The sequence below is a fragment of the Hakea prostrata genome, chromosome 7 (genome assembly GCF_041222555.1).
Source record: "Hakea prostrata isolate BN-2017 chromosome 7, UWA_Hpros_2, whole genome shotgun sequence".
Taxonomy (NCBI): Eukaryota; Viridiplantae; Streptophyta; class Magnoliopsida; order Proteales; family Proteaceae; genus Hakea; species Hakea prostrata.
The window spans coordinates 17210410-17232053 of NC_142606.1; the positions used below are offsets into that span (position 1 = coordinate 17210410).

The 21644-nt window shown below is 38.6% G+C and overlaps 2 protein-coding genes across 3 annotated transcripts; one reads left to right on the top strand and one right to left on the bottom strand.

The window, feature by feature from the left end:
- Window positions 1-1735: 1735 nt before the first annotated feature.
- LOC149010176 (GDT1-like protein 5) lies at window positions 1736-12158 on the top strand. Its single transcript, XM_089162412.1, has 8 exons — window positions 1736-1915; window positions 3463-3537; window positions 7174-7221; window positions 7830-7898; window positions 10196-10240; window positions 10343-10404; window positions 11508-11580; window positions 11719-12158. Exons 1-8 carry the CDS (start codon window positions 1736-1738, stop codon window positions 11782-11784), a joined length of 618 nt encoding a protein of 205 aa, XP_089018538.1. The 3' UTR covers window positions 11785-12158.
- LOC149010177 (uncharacterized) lies at window positions 12144-21402 on the bottom strand. 2 transcript variants are annotated; one of them, XM_089160622.1, is made up of 3 exons: window positions 21299-21402; window positions 21132-21203; window positions 12144-15655 (listed from the first exon to the last, which is right to left on the bottom strand). In XM_089160622.1, exons 1-3 carry the CDS (start codon window positions 21335-21337, stop codon window positions 14075-14077), a joined length of 1692 nt encoding a protein of 563 aa, XP_089016748.1. In that variant the 5' UTR covers window positions 21338-21402; the 3' UTR covers window positions 12144-14074. The 2 variants fall into 2 exon arrangements, 1 of the variants encoding a protein (XP_089016748.1); XR_016174308.1 differs by having other exon boundaries at window positions 15563-15705; window positions 21299-21315.
- Between the last annotated feature and the right edge of the window lie 242 nt (window positions 21403-21644).

Here is a 21644-nt window from a genome sequence, read left to right on the forward strand (position 1 = left end):
TTCTTAATTGGCACTTGCTTGGGTAAATGTGAGCAAAACCGGAAGTCTAGAAATACATTTTCACAAATGTAAATACGGATATTATGCAAGAGAACATTCATATTTTTGTTAAAATGCAACAATAAATACAAGAACTTCTATAAGAAAAAGTAACAATTTACAAGTAGAAGTGTAGAATTCAATACTCGGTGTAAATTTTAGTGAATTATGTATAAATGTTGTAAGTCACGAGTGTAAGCAAGAAGGTTAATTTTGTCTATTAGGAGTTTAATTATTTTAGTCCCACGTTGGGTATTCTTGTACTCTCTCTTTCATTTCATTCTATTATTATAAATGAAGACCTGTAGTGTCTCACTGACATCTATGAGGATTCATTCAACATTCCAACATGGTATTAGAGCCATGTTAGACCTAGGGCACCACCATCCCATCGCAAGTCACAACATAAATCAACAAGCTCCATCGTAGGCCTCAAAAAGACCAGAATAGCTTCCGATCACCATTCACCTTTGCAACTTTATCCCTGCCACCATCGCTCCTTGATCCTCCGTATTCTTCATTGCCTAGCCTTGTAAAAACATCCTAACCCTGATCGAAATGCCAATAACTCTTTTTACCTCCAACAATAGATCCTAGAAGAGTCGTTGCAATTTTTGACTCTTCTAAAAGGGTCGATTGTCTCTCCTGACCCCCAAAATCACTTGCTATCATTCCTTGGAGTGTCACCTAACCTCTGCGACTCTCCTAAGATGATTGAAATCCCCCATTAAACCCAATCCTCATTCAATTCTTCTTTTCCAATTTTTTCCTCTGCGGTAATGACTAGGAGGACCTGAATCATATAATATTCCATCTAGTTTCTATCGCCTTGCCTATTTAGACCTTATGGATGTTCGTATAGCCATCAATGTTGCTTAAGGAGTTAATTGCAGATGGCTTTCCATGATCAGATTTTTTCCTTTCTCTAAAAGAGAGGGATTTTTTTTTTTTTTGTTTCTAACCTATCTAAGGTTGTGAGTATTTTTGCAGATTTTTTTTTTTGCCAATAAAAATTATTTTCTTCATTGTTGAGTAATCCCTTGTTCCTGCAATGACTGATGCCACTATACCTAATTCTTCTGGTACATCTAAGGATTTTCCTGTTTCCTCTATTCCTCGGGATCGTGAGTTTTCTCTGCTTCAGATGACTATTGTGAATAGGAACAGTTATCTTCGATGGTCTCTTTGTGTTTCTCTTGCTATTGGTGCTCGTGATCTAACTGGCCATCTTGATGGGAATTTGGTTCAAACCTTCGCTCTTGGTTTCCAATATGCAGAGTGGTATATAGATGAGTGTTTGGTGATGAGATTTCTCCTTAAATCCATTGAACCAACCATTGCAGAGAGTTACCTTCTTCTTCCTGATGCTGCCACCATTTGAAAAGTTGCTTAAGACACATATTCCAAAGTAGGTAATGTTGCACAATGTTTTGAGATCAGAAGCAAGATTCATCAGCTGCAAACTAAGGAACTCATTCTATCACAGCATTACAACACACTCAGATGGCACTATTAGACACTAGACTTTTATGGAAAATTTACCCAAACCAATGCTGTGGACACTGCTGAATATTAGAAGTGGGAAGACAAGCTCCAAGTTTATGATTTTCTAGCAGACTTAAACATAGAGTATGATCAAATTTAGGCACACATTCTTTCCCGGGAGCCTTTTCCCTCTCTAGAGCAAGCCTATGTAATGGTTGACATAGAACATAGTCTGCGGACAGCTATGGAACATACACAGACTCCTGAGAGGTCAGCTTTAGCTTCTGGTTTTGGCAATTACAAGGCTGGGTCTTGTGGTTCTCGGTCACATGAGAAGTGTGAATATTATGAGAAGGAACACCATATGAAGGAGAAGTGTTGGAAGCTGCTTGTATGTCCAGAAAATTCCCGTGACGAAGGTAAATGTGGTAATAGGGGCAGCAATCAAGCATTTGCCAATCAAGCTATTTCAGATACCCATAGTACTCCAACATCTCTTTCCTCATATGAGATCCAAGATCTCTTTTTTCAGTTGATGACCAAGCTTGATGTATCCTCTTTAGGATCGACTCCTAGTGCAAGTGTAACCTCTGCCGTTACTTCCACTGTTGACTCTTAGCGTTCCCTAGGTATTTTCGGTTGTCACAATGTCAACTCTATTTATCCCTCCTAGATAATTGACTTTAGGGCAATAGATCACATGACATGCTCATCTTCTTTATTTCTTACTTACTCATCTAATCCTTTTAGTTAGGATGTTAGAATAGCTGATGAATCTCTCTCCCTTATCTCTAGAAAGGGATCCATTATCTGTTCTCCTACACTTACCATTTCCTTTGTTTTGCACATTCCAAAATTTTTTTGCTAATCTTTTGTCTATTAGTAGCCTTACCCATGATATGAATTGCAAAATAACATTCTTTCCCACTCATTGTGTTTTTCAAGACCTAGAAATGGGGTGTAAGACTGGCAGTGGTAGATAGAAGGGGGGCTCTACTTATTGGATGGATCACCATCAGTTTTTTCTAGGGCCTCTACATCATCTTCTCCTGCATTTTCGTCTTTATTATAGTGGCATAATCGCCTTGGCCACATTCCTTTATCATTTTTGTCTAAATTATTTCCAGGCTTAGTTAAAAGATGTAATTTGAGTGATTTTGCTGTGATGCTTTCATTTTGGCCAAGTAAATTGGATATGTTTATTCAATTTCTGATAATCGTAGTAAAGTTCCTTTTTCTATTATTCATTTTGATGTGTGGGGTCCTTTTTGGACTGTGTCTACTTTTGGTCATCGTTGGGTTTGTTTCCTTTATTGATTGTTGCTCTAGAACTACATGGATGTATCTCCCACACCAAAAAAGTGATGAACTTTCTTGCTTTTAGAATTTCCATAATATGATTAGGACCCAGTTTGGGGCAATGGTGAAAATTCTTCAAATTGATAATGGGACTGAATACTTGGCTGAGCCTTTCACTCTATCTTGTTGCTCATGGGAATATCCATCAAATCAGTTGTGTAGATACTCCTCAAAATGGGGTGGTTGAGCGCAAAAATAGACTTCTCCTTGAGGTGGCATAGTCCCTTATATTCACCATGCATGTGCCTCCTCGATTTTGGGGTGATGCAATTCAAACTACCACCTATCTGATTAACATGATACCCTCCTGAGTCTTAGATTAGAGCTGCCCTCTTGAGATTCTTTTAGGGACAGCCAACTTTACAGTTCCTCCTAAGGTGATTAGATGCGTTGCTTTTGTTCGCAACCATCAAAGTCATGGTAAGCTAGATCCCCATGAGTTACAATGTATATTCTTGGGGTTATCCTCCTACATAAAAGGGGTATAAATGCTATCATCCTGGATCTCATAGGTTTTTTGTATCTATGGATGATGTCTTTCGTGAACATGTTCCTTTCTTTTCCCCTACTCTTCTTCAGGGGGAGAGAGTTAGTGAAGAAGTTCCGGTGTTTCTTGAGATCCCTCTTGAGGTTCCTATTGTTGAGTTTCCTTTGGTAGATTCTCCTTTGGAAGACAGTGTTGCTGGATAAGAACAGCTGGTGGATGATGTGCAGGGGCAAACTAGACCTCCGAAAACCTATGACCCCTAAATTGGACTTGTTTTTGATAAGACAGTATTTGTGTCCATCTATAACTGACATTTAAATACTTCAAACTGGCTTCTACATACATAGAACTGAACTCAGGAAAAATGTAGAATTGAGAACCAACTGTTGATTGCAACATTAAATGATTACAAACTTTTGCTCCAACTACATCATTAAAAGAAGAGCTTTATATACAGTCCTTGATCCAAATACATGCTACACCTACCTAATAAGATGGTACCCTCCTGCATAACATTATAACAATTACTACAATCAACCCCATCATTCTTCGATAAGATTACATCCTTCTCCAACAGCTTCACTCTTTTTCTTCAAAGATTTTATGTCTTCCTTTGCTCTGTCTTCTTCTTGCTTTGTATCCACAAAAAGATAAGGACTTGGGGTTTTGACTTGTCCTATTGGTTCACACCACCTGAATAACCCACATCCATGTGGCTAGTCTTCACAGCTTTGATATAGCCTATTAGGATGTAGTGATGACTCTGAAATCCTAGCAGGTGCCCTCTTCCTATATTTTTGTTGAAAGTTGGCCAACATTATATACTTGCCACTTGTTTCATTACACTTAAAATTGATATCCTGTAAAATGCAAAGTGAATAAATAAATAAATAAATAAATAAATAAAAGAATTAAATTAGGGTGAGTTAAGGCTGTGGATGGGGGGGGGGGGTGTTGATTGGGTGTATGCAGCAAAGGGGTGGGTGTAGGTGTGGGTGTGTGTGGGTGAAAGTAGCAGTGGTTTTTTTTTTTTTTTTTTGGGGGGGGGGGGGGGGAGCTTCAGCTGGGTGTGTGTTTTTGTGTGTATGCAACAGGGGTGGTGAGGGTGGTTCAATTTGGTGTGTGTTTTTGTATGTAGCAGGAGTGGTGGGGGTGGTTCAGCAAGGTGTGTGTGCAGCAAGGGTGGGGTGTGGAAGTGGGTATTTGCAGTAGGGTTGGGTAGGATGGGTGTGGGGGTGTGTAGCAGGGTGGAAGTGGGGGTCAGTGTGTGTGCAGTAAGGGGTGAGTTTGGTATGTTGCAGCAGGAGTGGTGGGGGGCTGGGCGCATGGCAAGGTTGTTGGGGCTTGGGTAGGGCAAGATTGGGGTGCGTAGCAACAGGTTATGGGGGTGGTGGAGGTGGTGGTTCAACAGGTTCGGGGTGGGGCTGGGTGCAGGGGGTGTGAGAGGGCAGGGTGCAGGGGGTAGTGCTGGGTTGGGGGCTGAGGTGCTGGCCTAGGCAGCAGTTTGTTTGTTTGTTTTTTTTTTTCTTTTTTTTTTGGGGGGGGGGGGGGGGGGGTGCTCTCACAGACATCAGCATAAGGGTGTTGCAATGGGTGGAGACGACTGGGTCTGGGTGTGGGGCTGTTGCTAGGCTTAGCACTGAAGTCCTAGTATGTGACTCCTCTCCTGGTCGGCTTGCATCTTTTTCAACTCTTGTTGTGTCTCTAAGTAGTGAACAGGTAGAATCTCAAAGGAAAAGTCATATTGATCATGGATAACCAAATAAATTGCACCATTATCCAATAGCTAATAAATTAATTATCATTTTTAAATTTCCAAAATACCCTTATATAATAACACTTCTCTATATGCCAGCTCTCCATGAATCAGCATCGTCATTATGGAATCTAGGGCATGTGTATTGAAGACTACCTAACCTTAATCCATATTGTAGATGCTAAGATATGAGTGATTTACCACTTAAGTGGTAACCATGCTATGTGGGTCCACCCTAGATTGGATTAGATATGATTTTATTCTCCCTAGATTTTATTTTATTTCCTTATCTCCTACTATTAGATTAGTATACTGCTTTCTATTTCTTATGTAGCTTGACTAGCAAGCAATACTTAGGGAGATTTGTTTCCTTTCTTTCGTGTTACTTGGGTGTCAAGCAAGTCTATTTTAGGATACTAATTTGAAGATCTTATAACTAGATTTAAGGATATCTAAAGATCTCCCTGATCTGGAAACTTTAATAATAAAATTCACTGCTGAGGGGGAGAGATGCATCTCGCCCAACTCTCCATTCCCTTCTCCATCTCTTCTTCTTCTCTCTTCCTTCTGTTCTCTGTTCTTCCTAATTATTTCAATTTTGTTATAGTAGGCATGGTTCAAAATCTCGTGAAATTTTGGATATCTCAAGGTCACCAAAACAAAATGCACATGTGAAATGAACTTGACTGGAATTTCAACTTCAAAATCTCAGTTTTTTGGTGAAATTGTGGAAATTCTGGTACAATTTTGGTGAAATTTCAAGAGTTTTGGGGGTCTTTGTAATTTCGAGATAGTATGTAACTGTGTACATAATAAACTCATTGAAATTTCACGCAAGACACAGAAACTCCCATTTCAATTCCATTTTGTGATTTTCAACCATTTTGATTCTGTTACTGCTCAAATCAAGGGGGAAACTTGAAATCCTTGCCCGAAAAAACCATGCCATATACATGGAGATGGTGGCAATTATGTTTGGTACTTCTTAGAGTCATGTTGTTGGATGTGTATGTGGCACAATCAGAGCTCAGTGCACATTGGGTCTGGCGGACTTACAGTGGGATTGAGCAAGGCCAATATAGCAGCTTCTATTAGCTTGGGTCTTGAGGATTCTGTCTGGTTTTGTGTTTGTTATTACTTATTAATTATGCCTTATGAGTTGGTGTTTTGTAACTTGTAAATTTTAATTGAGATTTTACTACTTCTGGGATGCTCTACTTATGTCTTATGTTTTGCCATGCACATTTCAGTGAAATTTCAATGTTTTCTCGATTATCAAGAAATTGCTTCTCATTTATGTCAATTTATGCTTCAACTATGTTTAGATTTGTGAAAATAAAATATTCAATTTTGTCCACAAACAACCGAGCATGTGTGAATCAAGAAGACCAATTTGTGTTATGTTTGAGTAAAAAACAACCTTGGAAATGTGTTATTGGCCTTAAAATAGGTTGTCCACCAAATACCAGGTCAAAATCAGTGTTAAAAACCACTGAAACCATCAGGTTTTGCTGGAATTTCAGTAAAAATTTCAGTGTCTTGAGCTGGTTGAAACATTGAAATGAAACCAAATTTAGAACCTTGGTTGTACATATCTGATTAGATGTCTGTCCACATGATTGGGTTCTGCAAGATGCAATTAACCATTTAAAACACATACGAGATAAAATATTTTCTGGGATTGGAAAATCTAAATTATGTTTCTGTATTTAATTTCATCTTAGATCCACTTTTGCTTCCTAGATACTGTTGAAGTGGTTGAGTGTCACACTTTTCAAAATAAAATCAAAGGATTTGGGTACTCTTTTTCTTTTTAAGATCTTTCCTGATTTTATGTTTGGGGAAGACTTATTGCTGAATAACTAATGTTAAATGATTTAACATATTATCCAAAATCTTGGTTTTTTGAATGGACTGAAATGATCCTAGATTTCCTCTATATATACTCTGTATCTACTTTTGGTTGCATGACCCTTTTTTTTAAAGCTAAACATTGCCCTATTTAACTCATAATTTTGGTTTGATTCAATGTCTGTGGCATGATCAGAATGCTGATATAAAGGGAAAAGCAGGAAATGCAAAAGGAGGTAACAAGGTGAGCTTATGAATACTGCACACAGACAACATTGAACATATGATCTAGATTCCTGGATATGCTAGTGGGACTTTCGTACTTGGATGTCATCTTATGGACTTGCATGATAACAATCTTACAATATTTTGAACTTATATTCATCCCCCCCCCCCCCCCCCAAAAAAAAATAAAAAAAGAAGTCTCCAACCGGGAAAAAGAAAAGAGATGATGGATAGCTTATCTTTGTCCAGTAGTAAAGAAAATCATGTATTTCAATCCTTTATTGTTATCATATAACGTTTATAGAAGATGATGAAGAATATTGTGATTTTAGAAGTGTGAATCTCAAACTGAAATTCCTGCTTGGTACTTAATTACCACCACATTGGTCTTAAATCTGTAGCGACACTCTCATCTAGGTTCACTTTATTTTCTACCTAGTAATGTAATATCTACTGTTATACTGTTCAATATATTGTGTCAATGAGCTGCAATTTTAGTATCTCAAGAACTGAAGGATGATATTATGTAATATTGAATTGAAGTTAATTCATTCTGTCCTGAAAATAAATATTGACAGTTGGAGCATGGGTCCACTACCCAGACTGAACAGTATTATGTTCTTGCAGGAAGATGACGATTCCAAAAAGGAGCAGAGACAATTTCTCACTCTCTTCTTCTCACCCATATTTCTTAAGGTAATGTTAAAATTTATTTGGTTGAAATCTCATGAACAATGGATAAATAAAGATAGAGAGGCCATTATTCTGCAATGGATACCCACCAATGGACAGCAGGAGGAGCAGTCGGTTAGACATGGTAGAGACCGCTTGATTGCCCCAATCGACCGCCCAAGGTGCGCGAGCTGCAACCTGGTCCAAACTTTACACCTTCGATTATGATCCACGGAGGATTCTGGGCTGATCATAGGTATGGATTTTGTCTCTGAAGCATGTCCAAACACTCCAAGACAACAAACGACAACAAACCTTAGAGATCTAAATGGGAGAATTCTGCAGTTGGGAAAGATGTAGATCTTATCACTCGTGCTAGATCCAATTAGATTGATGAAAAACACGGGTTTCCCAATCAAATCTAATCTCCCAATGTAGTTTCCTCACATCCATCTCTCAAAACTTAATGAAGAACTGATAGAAGATGGAAGAGATAAATGATTTACCTTCAAAACTGAAGATCAAATGAAGATTTGAGATTCCTCCCGCGAATACCGGTTCCTTTCACTCCAGAACGAACCCTCTGACTCGCTCTAGAACTCTCGGCTGTTTAAGAATAAAATAATCGCAAAATTCATGTACTGTCTTGACCAACTGCCTAGGGGGTGGCAAGATAGGCGACCAACCACCCTGTCACTTTTCAGCAACAAGGTGGTCAATCAGTTTGGTTTTGTCCTGGACTCAAGTACAAGCTAGGGAAATGGCCAAGGGATCATACTTAGACTTGGGCACCTCCCAGCTCCTACACTCGAGAGATGGTACTCCACCTTCCCAATCAATCCGGGTTCGAGTCAAATCTTCTTCCAACTCCAACAAAGTGGTGGAACCTTGACCTCCACCATCCAGGTCCATAGATTCATATGTTAATTCAATGGTCTCTAATTGGATGACCCACATCTTCCTTTTACTGGATCCACAAGTTCTCAGTTTTGCAATTAGGGATTCGGGTTAGGATCCTAAGAGATATCAGAGGTAGCATTTTAGATCCTCACTCATTAGTGGCATGAGGGTCCTTCCTAGTCTCCTTTCACACACACAGAAGAGAGCAGCAGTTGATCGGCTCCAGTTGATTGGCAATTGATCCACTATATCAGCCTGTGCACTCTAAAAGTAACAGGGAATTTGACCTTTTTCCACTATGTTGTCCATGACATGATTGATTCAAATCCAAACGCTATGATTCTTTCTACATTCTACTTGAACACAGCTGTTGTGCATAAAGTAAGATGCTTAAGGTTTCAAATGTGTTACATGATGACCGAAATCTGAGATCTTTATGTTTTGGAAGTGGGTGATCCATCCTCCAATAGGATCCGTGCATGTTACATCAAAGACCATCCCCCGCGTCCATTTTGATGATGACTATATCCCTAGTGTCCTTTGCATCCAATCCCAGGGATTTGGGTTTATCCCTTATGCTCTCCAGAAAAACGGACCACAACGTGCTGGTCTTTATGTGGTGGGTTTGGTTCCTACAACATGTCATTTGGAATAGTTAGGTATGAGTTTTACATTCTCCCAAACTTACAGAAATCTTATCCTCGAAATTTGATGTACCTAGAAATCCTAAACAGTGAGGGTTGCTTCTTGCCTTCAATTCTCTTGCTCCCACAATGTTTGGAACAGGACTTGCATCTTATTTTCAGAGCTCGAGATCAGTTGAAAGTTTCAGTTGCCTTGTTTATCATACCCATGTTCCATCCACAAGTTGGAGCCGATTGGCTTCCTTCCTTTCTGATGAGGGTTGGGGAGCTTTCAGCTAGGCTGCTACTACGATGCTTGAGGTGTGGAAGTGAACCAATCCAGCTTTTGTCTTTGAGCCGGTCAATGGAATGTAGTTTCTAGTTTTGCTTTAGCAAATGAGAAGCAGGGCTTGCCTCCAGGGGGCAATGCAACAAGAAGAGAGCCCTAAGTGCAGGGCTGGCAATACCAAAGGGGTATGGGTTGTTGGCAAGGCTAAAAACAACTCATCGTGACTGATACAATGTCTGGTTTTATAGGGTTTTTATACATTTTTTAGGGTGAGAAGTAGTGGTTTTATAGGGTTTTTATACCTTTTTTAAGGTGAGAAAGAGTGGTCTGCATTCTTTGTAGGTTTGGGTAAGATAGTTTATGGCCCCCTAGTTATAAATGTATAATTTTCTCTCATTCAATGAAGTTTAAGGGGGGCAAATTTTGGGTTTAAAAACAAAACAAAAATAAATATGACACAGATAGTTTACCAGTTTTACCATTACCATGCATCGTGTTTGCTCGTGCAGGCGTTTTCCCTTACATTCTTTGGCGAGTGGGGAGACAAGAGCCAGGTAACTAAGTTGCAAACAAGAAACTGCATCTTATTAATACAGTCCTGAAAGTTGTGCGTTTGCTCATCAATATATTTTTTATGGTTGTAACTGTTTTATCAGCTTGCTACAATTGGTTTGGCTGCAGACGAAAACCCAACAGGTGTAGTTCTTGGTGGGATCATGTAAGTTTTACTCTTTAGTTTCCCTGTACATAATTATGCAAACCTTCTCCCAGTTTAATTAACAGCTTACTTAATGATTTTCCTTGAGAAAATTGGTTTTACTAAATTTTATGCATACCATACAAGTTCTTGTTTCCATTTTGTCATAGAAACATGGCCATTTTGTTACAACCATACAAGATTTCAACCTCCAGAATGAGAAATGGGCATAGAAACATGAAAAACTGTTTCTTGCCCATTTTCAAGAAACGGTCACAGAATCATTGCAATACAACCCCTAAAATTCTAGTATTTGGTCTTATTATTAGTTCATTATTATATTCAAATAAAAAATATTAAGCCAATGGTCCATATAAATCATTAGGCACTTCTAAGTTTGTATTGATCCAAGAAATTGAGCCAAACATAGAAAAATAGGTCCAACTTCTCTTCCAGAATTTCTGCATAAGGAAAACATGTACATAAATTTGTAGCATTGTGTACATCAAAGTGTAGCCAATGTACCAAGTCTCATTTCGTCTTGTTGTCTCGTTTTGACAACGTGTTTTGGTCGTTTTTAAGTGTCTTTTGAGTCTCATTTTTTGTGTACAGCCTAAATTTGAGGCTAATAAACACAATAAGAATGTTATTTTGAGTAAAACCTAATACAAAATGATGTTATTGATTTGCACATGCTCTGCTATATGTGGACGAAACAGGATATGTATTTTCACAAATCTAAACATGGATATGGAAAAAAACATTGAAACTTTCATTACAATGCAAGAACAAATACTAATTAGTAGTCAAATCTCAATTATAATCTGAAAAAAAAAAAATTGCAATCTATATTATACAACCCCTTGAAGTTTTCAAAGTTTCACCTGAATTTCCAAACTTTTGGCGAGATGCCAAAATTTCAGTGAGATATCAACGAGATTTTGTCAAGAACTGACTAGATATCGTTTTGCCCTTAATTTTGTCTTGCCCTACTCGAGATTACCGAGATCTCGCAAGATTTTCTACAATGAATTTAGTAATGTAAGGCACGTTTGTGCAGTTAAATACTGAGGGCCTCATTTTAGGTGATTGCTTGGTACTGTCTAACCCCAATTTGTATGCAGAGCGCAAGCATTGTGTTGTATGGTAGCTGTTATTGGGGGAAAGAGTTTGGCTTCTCGGATATCAGAGAAAGTGGTAAGACAACTTGAATTTGCTTCCTGGACCTGTTATTGGACCTAAGGATCATCTTCAATATGGTTTTCTTTCTCTTTATGATTTTTTTGAATTTATTTTCTAGTTTATAAAATCAACATTATAATTCTGTTTTTACAGGTTGCAGTCATAAGTGGAATGCTATTCCTAGTCTTTGGTGCACAATCCTGGATATCAACTGCCTAGAATAAGTTACTGTCTGTTCATGTTGTGGAACACAAGAATGCTATGCCAGTATTTCTCCAAATATGATCCTTAGATATGAACAGAGGTAGGGTAGATCTTAAGAAAGTTCAATGTAGGTTTTCTTTCTGTATGAGAACATAAAACCAAAATCTGGCATGCCTTACCTTCACTTTGCAAGTTGAGGGTCTGGAGCTTTTTACATTATGGTTGGTCTATTCCATTTATGTTAGATATCATGTCATACCATACCACATATATACCTAACATCTCTACTAGGCTGACCAATTCTGATGCAAGATGTCACTTACTAGAATTGGGTATTATGTCTCTCAAAAGTTTCACCTCTAATATATTCTCCCAAAAATGAATTGTTCTCTCTTTCACCCCTGATATTTCAAAATGATCAAATTATCCTATATTTCAACCCTTATAATCATTAAGCAATTACTCTGTTGTTTTTTCCCCTTTCCTTTTCTCCTCTTTTATGGAAATCCAGTATATAAGGAATTTTGCATTGTTATGTTTTATTTTTCCTTTCTCCCTCTTTTATGTGGATATTTTATATTAGTTCTTTAATGTTTTCCTTTGTCTTTTGATGGATTCTTAAAAAAGAGAAATAAGAAAGAAATTTTTTTTTTGCATCTAATCATGTTTAATGGATCCATAGTAAGAAAAAAAATTAATAGAATACTTTTGCTTACAATAAACAATTTTCATCTAGTCATTTTAATGGATCCAAAGAAATGCCTTAAAAATAAAAAGCCAAAGCACTATTTGGATTTCTCACTGTCAAATACCTTCCTTTGTCAATTTGGATTTGATATTTCAGTATTTTGTTGTAGGAAATCAATTTATTGAGGAAAAACTGAGGCCTGAGAATCAACTAAGGATACATATTAGGGAGTGGTAAGCAGCCAATCAGTCAACACTGAAACAGAGTAAGTCAACTGGGCTAGGTGATAGCAAAATTGATTGATCTGTCTAGGAATGTAAATGAGCCTATGGGTTACAAAGTAAGAGCATAAATGTTTAATATGGAGATTATTACGTATATCACTAGAAAGTCGGAACATGTGACTTCTTCATTAAGAGGTGCTAATCATTAGTTTATTACTAACACAGCAACCCTTTATAGTAATAGAAATTTTTTCTTAGTGCAGAGGTCACTCTTTTAGTTGTATATGTAGACCTACAAACGGATCGGATTCAATTGGGACAATACCACTATCTGAATCTGATAAACAAAACTGTTATCCCAATCCAATCCACGGAAATTTACAGAAGGTATCTAAATTCGAGTCACTAAACTTTGTTTGATATAAGATAACAATCTGATTCAATAAACCATCCGATAATTGATTGGTAATTGTCATTTTTTTATTTATGATTTTTTATTTCTGATTTTCTAGTTATAAGTGCCCCCCAGGGGGAGGGGGGGGGGATTCGCACCATAACTATGTTTCCACAGGCCCATAAATGCCAATTGGATTCTTACCAAACAAAAATGCCTATTGATTCTATTTGGCTCTTTCTTAATGGGTAAGAGAATCACAGCACTGTATTATCTCTCTCCACCGTTTTCGGATGGTAGTGTCCAATAATCTCAGATGGGGTTTTCACCAAATAATAATAATAATGATTCCAATCTGGAATGGGGCACAGAAAATGACCACGGTTTTCAGAGATGAGAAGGGCAAAGAGTTTTCTTTGTAGAGAACACTACAAGATTACATGACAATGAGTAACGTCTACCAAACTTTCAGATAAATCTTTCATTTAATCAAATTACAGAGAACAATATGGATATTACCATTTACAAACCTTGGATGGTCAAGGGGGGCCATGGATTTTGGCAGATTTGTAGTATTTATCTTAATTTAGGTGTTTCATTAAATGAAAGACTAGTAAGCAATTTGGTAAACTGAATCCCATTGTTATCTCCTTAATGAATCATATTAATCCCAAGGTAAAAGCTAAAGGGTTCAAATCCAAAGACTAAAACTTGAAAACAGAAGAAGACTAATCATGTGGAACACATAAAAAGCAATTGAGTTGGTAATAAACACTATCATGATGTTGTAAAGAACACATGCTTGCTCCTACCAAACCCCAAGGAGCTAATCCCTAACCCAAGCACAAAGAGAAAGTTGGGTTGACAGAGTCCTGAGGTTAACACTGCTCAGGTTGCATTAGCTAAGCCTAATTGAGAGATGAGAAGGGCCACAAAGAATACAAGAATGGAAAGCACCTTTATGTCTAAAACCCTTCAGATAAGCAATCTTCTGTATGGCTAAACATCACAGACAAGCATGGAAGAGAGTAGAGGATCAGATGCCCCACTAATAACAGCACCTTTGTCTTTAACACCCACCAAATAATCTAAAGCTTTCTCAGTAATAACCTCACCGGGGAAAACCACTGGAATTCCTGGTGGGTATGGACATATAAGCTCCCCACATACCTTTCCAAGGGTCTCTTTTATACTCACTCTCCTTTTACTTGCAAAGAAGGCCTCTCTAGGATTCAGGCTCATGCTAATGTCGGCAAAGGGTGCACAGTCACTGTGCTTCATCCACTGCTCCCTTGCATTATTTCTTCGAGAGGTTGCCGATAAATCTTCTATTCCCAATACAAGCCTCTGTATGTGTTCTTTGCAAGTTCCCAAGGTAATGGCAAATGTTAGGGATCGGGTCCCCGCAAGTTCAGCAATGACCCCATGATGCCTACATAAGAACTCATCTGCTTCATAACCAGACAGACCAAGATCCGAGACCCTAATGGTAATCCTCAAGGGATCGATGGCAGGAAAGTTGGAGAAATTTGGAAACCCAAGGACTGAGACTCCAGGGATCCTCTTGATCATACACTTGGCTTCACCAGCTAATTCCATGGCTTCGTTGAAAATGGTTCTTGGATTTTCACTTAATTGAGCCCTAGCAGCATCTAATGATGCTAAAAGCAAATAACTTGGGCTGGTGCTTTGAAGTGTTTGAAGGCATCTACATATTCTTTCTCTGTCCACAATATCTCCTGACCTGTGTAGCATTGATGACTGTGTGAGTGAACAGAGAACCTTATGTGTGGACTGTACAGCAAGATCCACCCCTTGTTGAAGAGCAGAATTAGGAAGTGAAGGATGAAATTCAAAGTGCGCCCCATGTGCCTCGTCAACTATCACAGGGACTCCATGGGAATGACACAGCTGTGCAATCTCACTCAAATTGCTACAGATACCATGGTAAGTTGGTGAAGTAATAAGTACCGCCTTGGCTTTCTGGCCATCTGTCTCCAATTCCTTGATTGCTTGGTCTATTTGCGATGGAGTGATTCCACCTGCAATGTCCCACTCTGAACTGTACTCAGGTAAAATGTACTTCGGCAGTGCACCTGACAATACCATTCCAGATATGGCTGATATATGGGAATTCCGGGGGAGGATGAGTGAGTCCCCAGGGGAACAAGTAGCCATGATTGCTGCCTGGATCCCACATGTAGTACCCCCCACAAGAAACCATGTCTCAGAGGATCCAAACAGTTCAGCTGCTTGCTTCTGTGCTTCAAAAATAGGACCCTGTGGAGAGAAGAGATTGTCAAGCTCAGGAAGCTCAGGCAGGTCATGAATAAATGGTCTTGTTCCTATGAGTTGAACCAGACTATGGGGTGCAGCACGCCCTCTATTGTGCCCAGGAAAGTGAAAACTGGCAGTATCTTGTCTGGCAGAAGCTTGAAGTGCAGTAACCAAAGGAGAGCTTAAATCTTGCACAGGTAATCCAGAACAAGGAACCCCGATTCCAGAGTCTGAAACCTTCTCAGTGTTCCCTATGAGACTCCTTATTCCTGACGTCTGCCCTGGCTCTAAAATGCTTCTTTCCTGTGAGACATTTTGAAGAATGAACGTAGCCACTGGTATTCCAGATTTTGCTGTTTAAAGGTCCCAAAAGAGAGGAAATCAGCCCAAATAATTTGGAGGAATACTAAAGCAATATAAGAACGTCACTCCATTTTTAAGATCAGCAAGGGGCATTGACCAATTTGGAAACCCACTCCAAAATCTGTATTTACATGAGCCCCCTCCTTTTTCATGGAAAACAAACCACACCCCCTCTAAAATCAAAACCTTACAAATACCCCCTCCACCATTAACCCCGTTAATTAGAACTGTTAACTAATTTTAATATGACCATATTACCCTCAAATATGGTAACGTTTGAACTTTTTATTTTCAAGAGTTTTTAACATGAGCCCCCTCCATTTTCATGGGAAACAAGGCGCACCCCCTCTAAAATAAAAAAACATTGCAAATACCCCCTCCACCGGAGGAACATTTGAGGAGAAGTAGTGCGTACCTCACTTGCATTTTTTTTCTTCTTCTCCTGCAACGTTTCTTCTCCTCAAGATGAGGTACGCACTGATTCTCAAATGTTCCTCCGGTGGTAATCGTGGGCGTTGATTGGCAGTAGTGATGACAGATTATGAGGCATCGTGAGTAACTGTGAGTAACTATGAGGAGTGAGGTGGTATGGCTTTGAAAATAAGAAGTTCAAACGTTACCATATTTGAGGGTAATATGATCATATTAAAATTATTTAACAATCCTAAGTAATGGGGTTAACGGTGGAGGGGGTATTTGCAAGGTTTTTTTATTTTAGAGGGGGTGCGCCTTGTTTCCCATGAAAATGGAGGGAACTCATGTAAAAAGCTCTTGAAAATGAAGTTCAAATGTTACCATATTTGAGGGTAATATGGTCATATTAAAATTATTTAACAGTCCTAAGTAACAGGGTTAATGGTGGAGGGGGTATTTGCAAGGTTTTGATTTTAGAGGGGGTGCAGTTTGTTTTTCATGAAAAAGGAGGGGGCTCATGTAAAAAACTCTTTATTTTATCATGTTTTGCATGGATGGTTTATATTGTGCACTACATAGGCCCTTTTCAGATTAAGTTCATAACATAATTGAACTCCATTAGTCTTAATATTACAACAGTAGTCTTTGTTTTCTCTTGTTTTGCATACCAACAGCAGAGAATGGAACCAAATTTGTTTGCTTTGTTCGAGGCCACCATGGGGTTCAACAGTGTGGTTCAACTCCCCTTTACTCAAACTCTCTCCTTCAGTCATTGCATCAGGTCTGTGTTATTCCAACCATTCTACCCTGAGTACCCTCCATATTATCAGTTCTTTATTTCCTCCCCCCGGGCCTTCTTCCTGTTCAACTGATATATTTCAATTACCTCGTACCTCTACCTCCTTCTGGATTGTTGTACTGGCAATACCTTCAGGATCTGGTTCAGTCAACCGAGTTAATATTAGTAGCTCAGTTCAATTCTGATCCCACATTCCTGCCCCCATTAGTTTCCTCTATTGTGATATATCACCAGAACCCAAATCTTGGTTATGGTCTCTCCCCAATCAGTATTCCAGTCGATGACAGTGATTCTTTAACCTATTGACCATTGCTTCGTGTGCTGTATAGTTGTCAAGGGCTCAATAACATGCCACTTTGGCACCCAGGCACCTTGGATGCATAGATAAGGGAGGTTGCCTAGTCATCATGACAAGTTGACAACTATGGTACACATCGATGACATACATCCGATTCTATTTCGGTGAAATCGAACAACTGAACTAATGCTACCTCCCTTTTCTTACCAGAGATTGAAAATAACTGCTCTCGTCTTCCTCCTATATTTTGATAGAAGGGTAAAAGAAATCTGCTGGGAAAAAGCCTATGACAGAACAGACTCAAAAGATACTGGCATAGGCTACACTCCTGGGCAGAAAACTGTTTTCCTTGATGTAATTACCTTTTCTTGTTTCCCAAAACTGCCCCTCCTTCCTTATTTATGGTATTAAAAGTAAAGGGCATATCCAGCACATGGGGCTCATGCCACTGTGGGATCTGGGGAGAGTCATAATTTGCACAGCTTTGCCCCTTAATCCACAGAGATCCTGTTTCTAGAGTTGAACCTGTGAGCCATTAGTCACAATGGAGCAACCTTTACCGTTGCACCAAGGCTGTTTACTAATTTGTAATCTACCCATTATTTTATTTTTGCTCATAATTGCTGTCCAATCTTTAGGCTGCGTTTGTTTGCAAAGGTGGGGTGGGAAAAAAAAACATGTGGGCCCCATGTGTAGTGGGGTGAGGGAGAAGGAAAGGAAAAGAAAGGGTTTTGTGGAAAAGTAATAGTGGTGGGTCCCACTTTTTACTTTTCCAAACTTTTTCACAAAACCCTACCAAATTTGTGGGGTTTTAAAAAGCCATGGGGTGGGAAAGTTGGGCTGCCACCTCACCAGAGCTTGTCTCTCACTTTCCCACCCCATGCAACCAAACACTCTACAATTTTTGAATTTAAGTGAAAAGTGAGAAATCTACACTTTTTTCAAGAATTTTCCCACCCCACCTTTATTCCAGCAAACAAACACAGCCTTATTTATTGATGCCTCTAGATCCTTCCCTAATCATTCAATACTACTTATTATTCTGTTTGTACTATCTTATTAGTAAATCACCTACCTGTTTGTAAGCTTCAGGATATTTACAAATTTGCCACCACTACTCATATTTGAAATGTTGCTTTGGTAAGCCCATAGCATTCCCCAACATTGAACCTCATTACAACAGATAAAATTGGTTTCAGTTTTTTCCTTCATTCAAGTACAAGGTTACATCAATCTTTTAAGAATATAGTATGCCTCTACAAAACCAACATCCCCCACCCCCAAAACGGCCCCCCAAAATCTACAAGACTTGCAGAACCTTAAAAGACAGCATGCTAGTGACAGAAATATCAAATCCAGCATTCCACATTCTCTTAAAATGGCTAACATTTTTCTAACAAGAAGATCTATAAAATCTAGCAAGACTATATCATTGTACATGTCCAATCAAATAAGCCTGAATGAATTCCCCAACACAAGAAAAGGTTGATTGGACAGCCTATGCTTTTACTTAGAGATGCATCTAAAAATGGTGAACCTAGTGCCAAAGGGCGCAAAGGAAGAATTCTGCCGCCGGGGGGGGGGGGGGATTAGTTTCTTTTTGGCAATTTTTCCTGAGCCTGTTTCAATGCGTTGACCTCCGGCTACAACTGTGGACCACTGCCCATTGCACCAAGGTCCAGCCCCCTACTCAGAGATATATCTATTCCATCATACTAAAGAAGATGCATCTGTACATACAAAAAATAATGCACCTGTTTCTTCTTCTTCTTCCAGATATCCATAATTCTTTTTTCCCTTTTTTTTTTTTTTTTTTTGGGGGGGGGGGGGGGAATCACAAATTTCCCAAAAAAAAAAAAAAAAGATACAAGTCAAACATGAAGAGACGTATGTTTCTTTTACGGTCTTCCCATTGCAAGGTAAACAAGCCAATATAGCGCCACCTAAGGTCATAACACTACTACACAGTCACAACCAATCATTCCTATGTCATTGCATCATAAAGAGACTGTTCTCTATGAGAAACATGATCACATTTTTGTCCATCTAACTAATGTTTGATTTATGATATGATTGGTTTTCCTTCAAAAACTCGTTTATCATGGCTTTAGCTATACAACAATAACAAATACTAATTCAGTTAAAATCAGCTTTCAAGTACTAGTTTAGTATTGAAATGAGACTCAGGTGACTTAATTATTCATGTATTATTACATTAAATAGGCTCACCATTCCTGATTTCTATTTTTTATTTTTTTTTCCAGAAAAGACATCTAGTGAATGATGAAGAATGATAATAAGGTTTCTGAAAATAAAAAAACAATGACTATATCACTAAAAGGATATGCAGGAAGCACGACAGAAGCCCTAAGCAGCTCAGTCATTCCAAGTTTAGGATAGCAATTCCCATCTGTATGGAGACAATTAGTACATTTGGTGATACTTGACTATACTTGATGTTGCTTAGCTTCCTTACAATTGATTCTTGTATTTTTTGCAGGAACATGTCTACACTGGTGGTTCCCAAACCTAAGACCCAAAAAGCGAAGCACATTGTCCTGAACTAGCTTATCAAACCATTGGGGTTGGGGGGGGGGGGGTGTTAATTGATTCTTTTATGATTAAATGAAGTCATTATCTAGTAAATAAGGTGCTGGCTCCCACTGTGACACATACAAGCAAACTGTGAGAATGACATTATTACCTACTCCTACTTTCTTCCATCTTCACATACAGGTACTAGTCTGAACCTTCTTTTAATTGGTGAAAATCTAAACATGTCTGATATTGTGAAATGGTCTCAGAACAGGTTTAATCAATATTTGGGTAATGCTGTCTTCTGTTTTGTGTGTTTCTTGAAGTTTCCTCTCTTCCTTGGTTGGCAGCAACCTATGCTGAATTCTCCTTCTTAAACCCACATGAAGAACAATGAAGTAATAGGGTGTTTATGTGAGAATTACCACTTTTGGAGATTTGCAACCAATAAACGTGTTAACTAAAGGTTGTGACAAACTGTTTTTGGACCATTTTTGGGCAAGTTTGACAGCTGCAATAGATCTCAGTTACAGCTATTGAAGACTACTTTCTCTCATTGTTTGGGCTGAAGAATGGCTCTGTGGCACAACGTTTTATTTGATTCTCTTATTCTAGTAACACTACTCCATATGCAGTACCTATGTAGGTTCATATTTTCAACTTCTCCAGCTTGCAGCACCCCTTTTTTGGTGACATATTGGTGACCTTTACCTACTTACCATACATAATTGAATAGAGACTCATACATTGTACCCCTTTCTAGGGGTATTTTCCGGTGATATCTAAGCATGTGCCATATCCCAAAAACCAGAATATTGGCGTTACATAGCAATTTGATCGGTGGACTGTCAGAGATATTTTAACTAACTCCATAGATAAGCTAAAATATCTTATATCGGCAGCTTCATCTTCTGATCAAAAGAATGATGAAGGGATGCACGAAAAGGACACTCTTTTACTATCTTGTGGAATACTAAAATGCTTTCTGTTGTAAATACCAGAGAACAATCACTGGTATTCGTATGCTAAATGAATCTGGGCCTGATACAAGGCAGCTTCCACATCATCTAGGTCCTGATTCCGAAAACCTAGGGGGTTGTTACTTGTCACTAAACAACGAAGTTCGCTGCCAACACGAAAAAAAATTCGGGTAGCTCGTCACCGTTCTTCTCTCTATCAACTAACAGCTACAATTACTACTCTGGCTACTTTTGCTGCATATATTTCAAAATGGCTGCTGAAGAAGTAAAATTCTTAGACAACAACATGAGTCTTCATTTTTTGTGGTTATTCGCAGTATTCCATTAGAGATAGAACTCAATATACCACCTTTGATGAGATACAAAGCAGAAAAATCTAAACATACTAACCAGAGAGAAACGAACAGGTGTTCTTCTATGATGCTTGAAACCCTCGTTATCGGCGAAGCTGCTACGAAAACTCTGTAGAAAGTAAAGGCATGGACCTCATTCAGCAAAGGGTATCTAGAAAAAAAAAAAGAGGATGGAAGAAAGAGATGCAATTTAAACCAACAAACCCTCGAGATACGAAGCGAAGGCGAAAAGACAGATGCCATTCAGCTATCGCAGAAAAGCAAAAGCTCCAAGGTTTCCGTGGCAGGGCACAAACTGATAAGACCGGTGAGATGAGGGACTATGAAGTAAATATATGCAATTCGGAATATCCTTTTTGGAAAATCTGAAAAACTCGAGGAGTTTTGGAGAAAATTTCAATCAAATGACACAATTTCTCAATATGGGGGTAATTGCGACTGTTCGCAAAACCTAAGGAAAGAGAAGTATATTTTTGGTAAGAAAAATGTAAAGAGTTTTTTACATTTGGATCCGATCATAAATTAATGTTGTGTGTCCCAACACACTAAC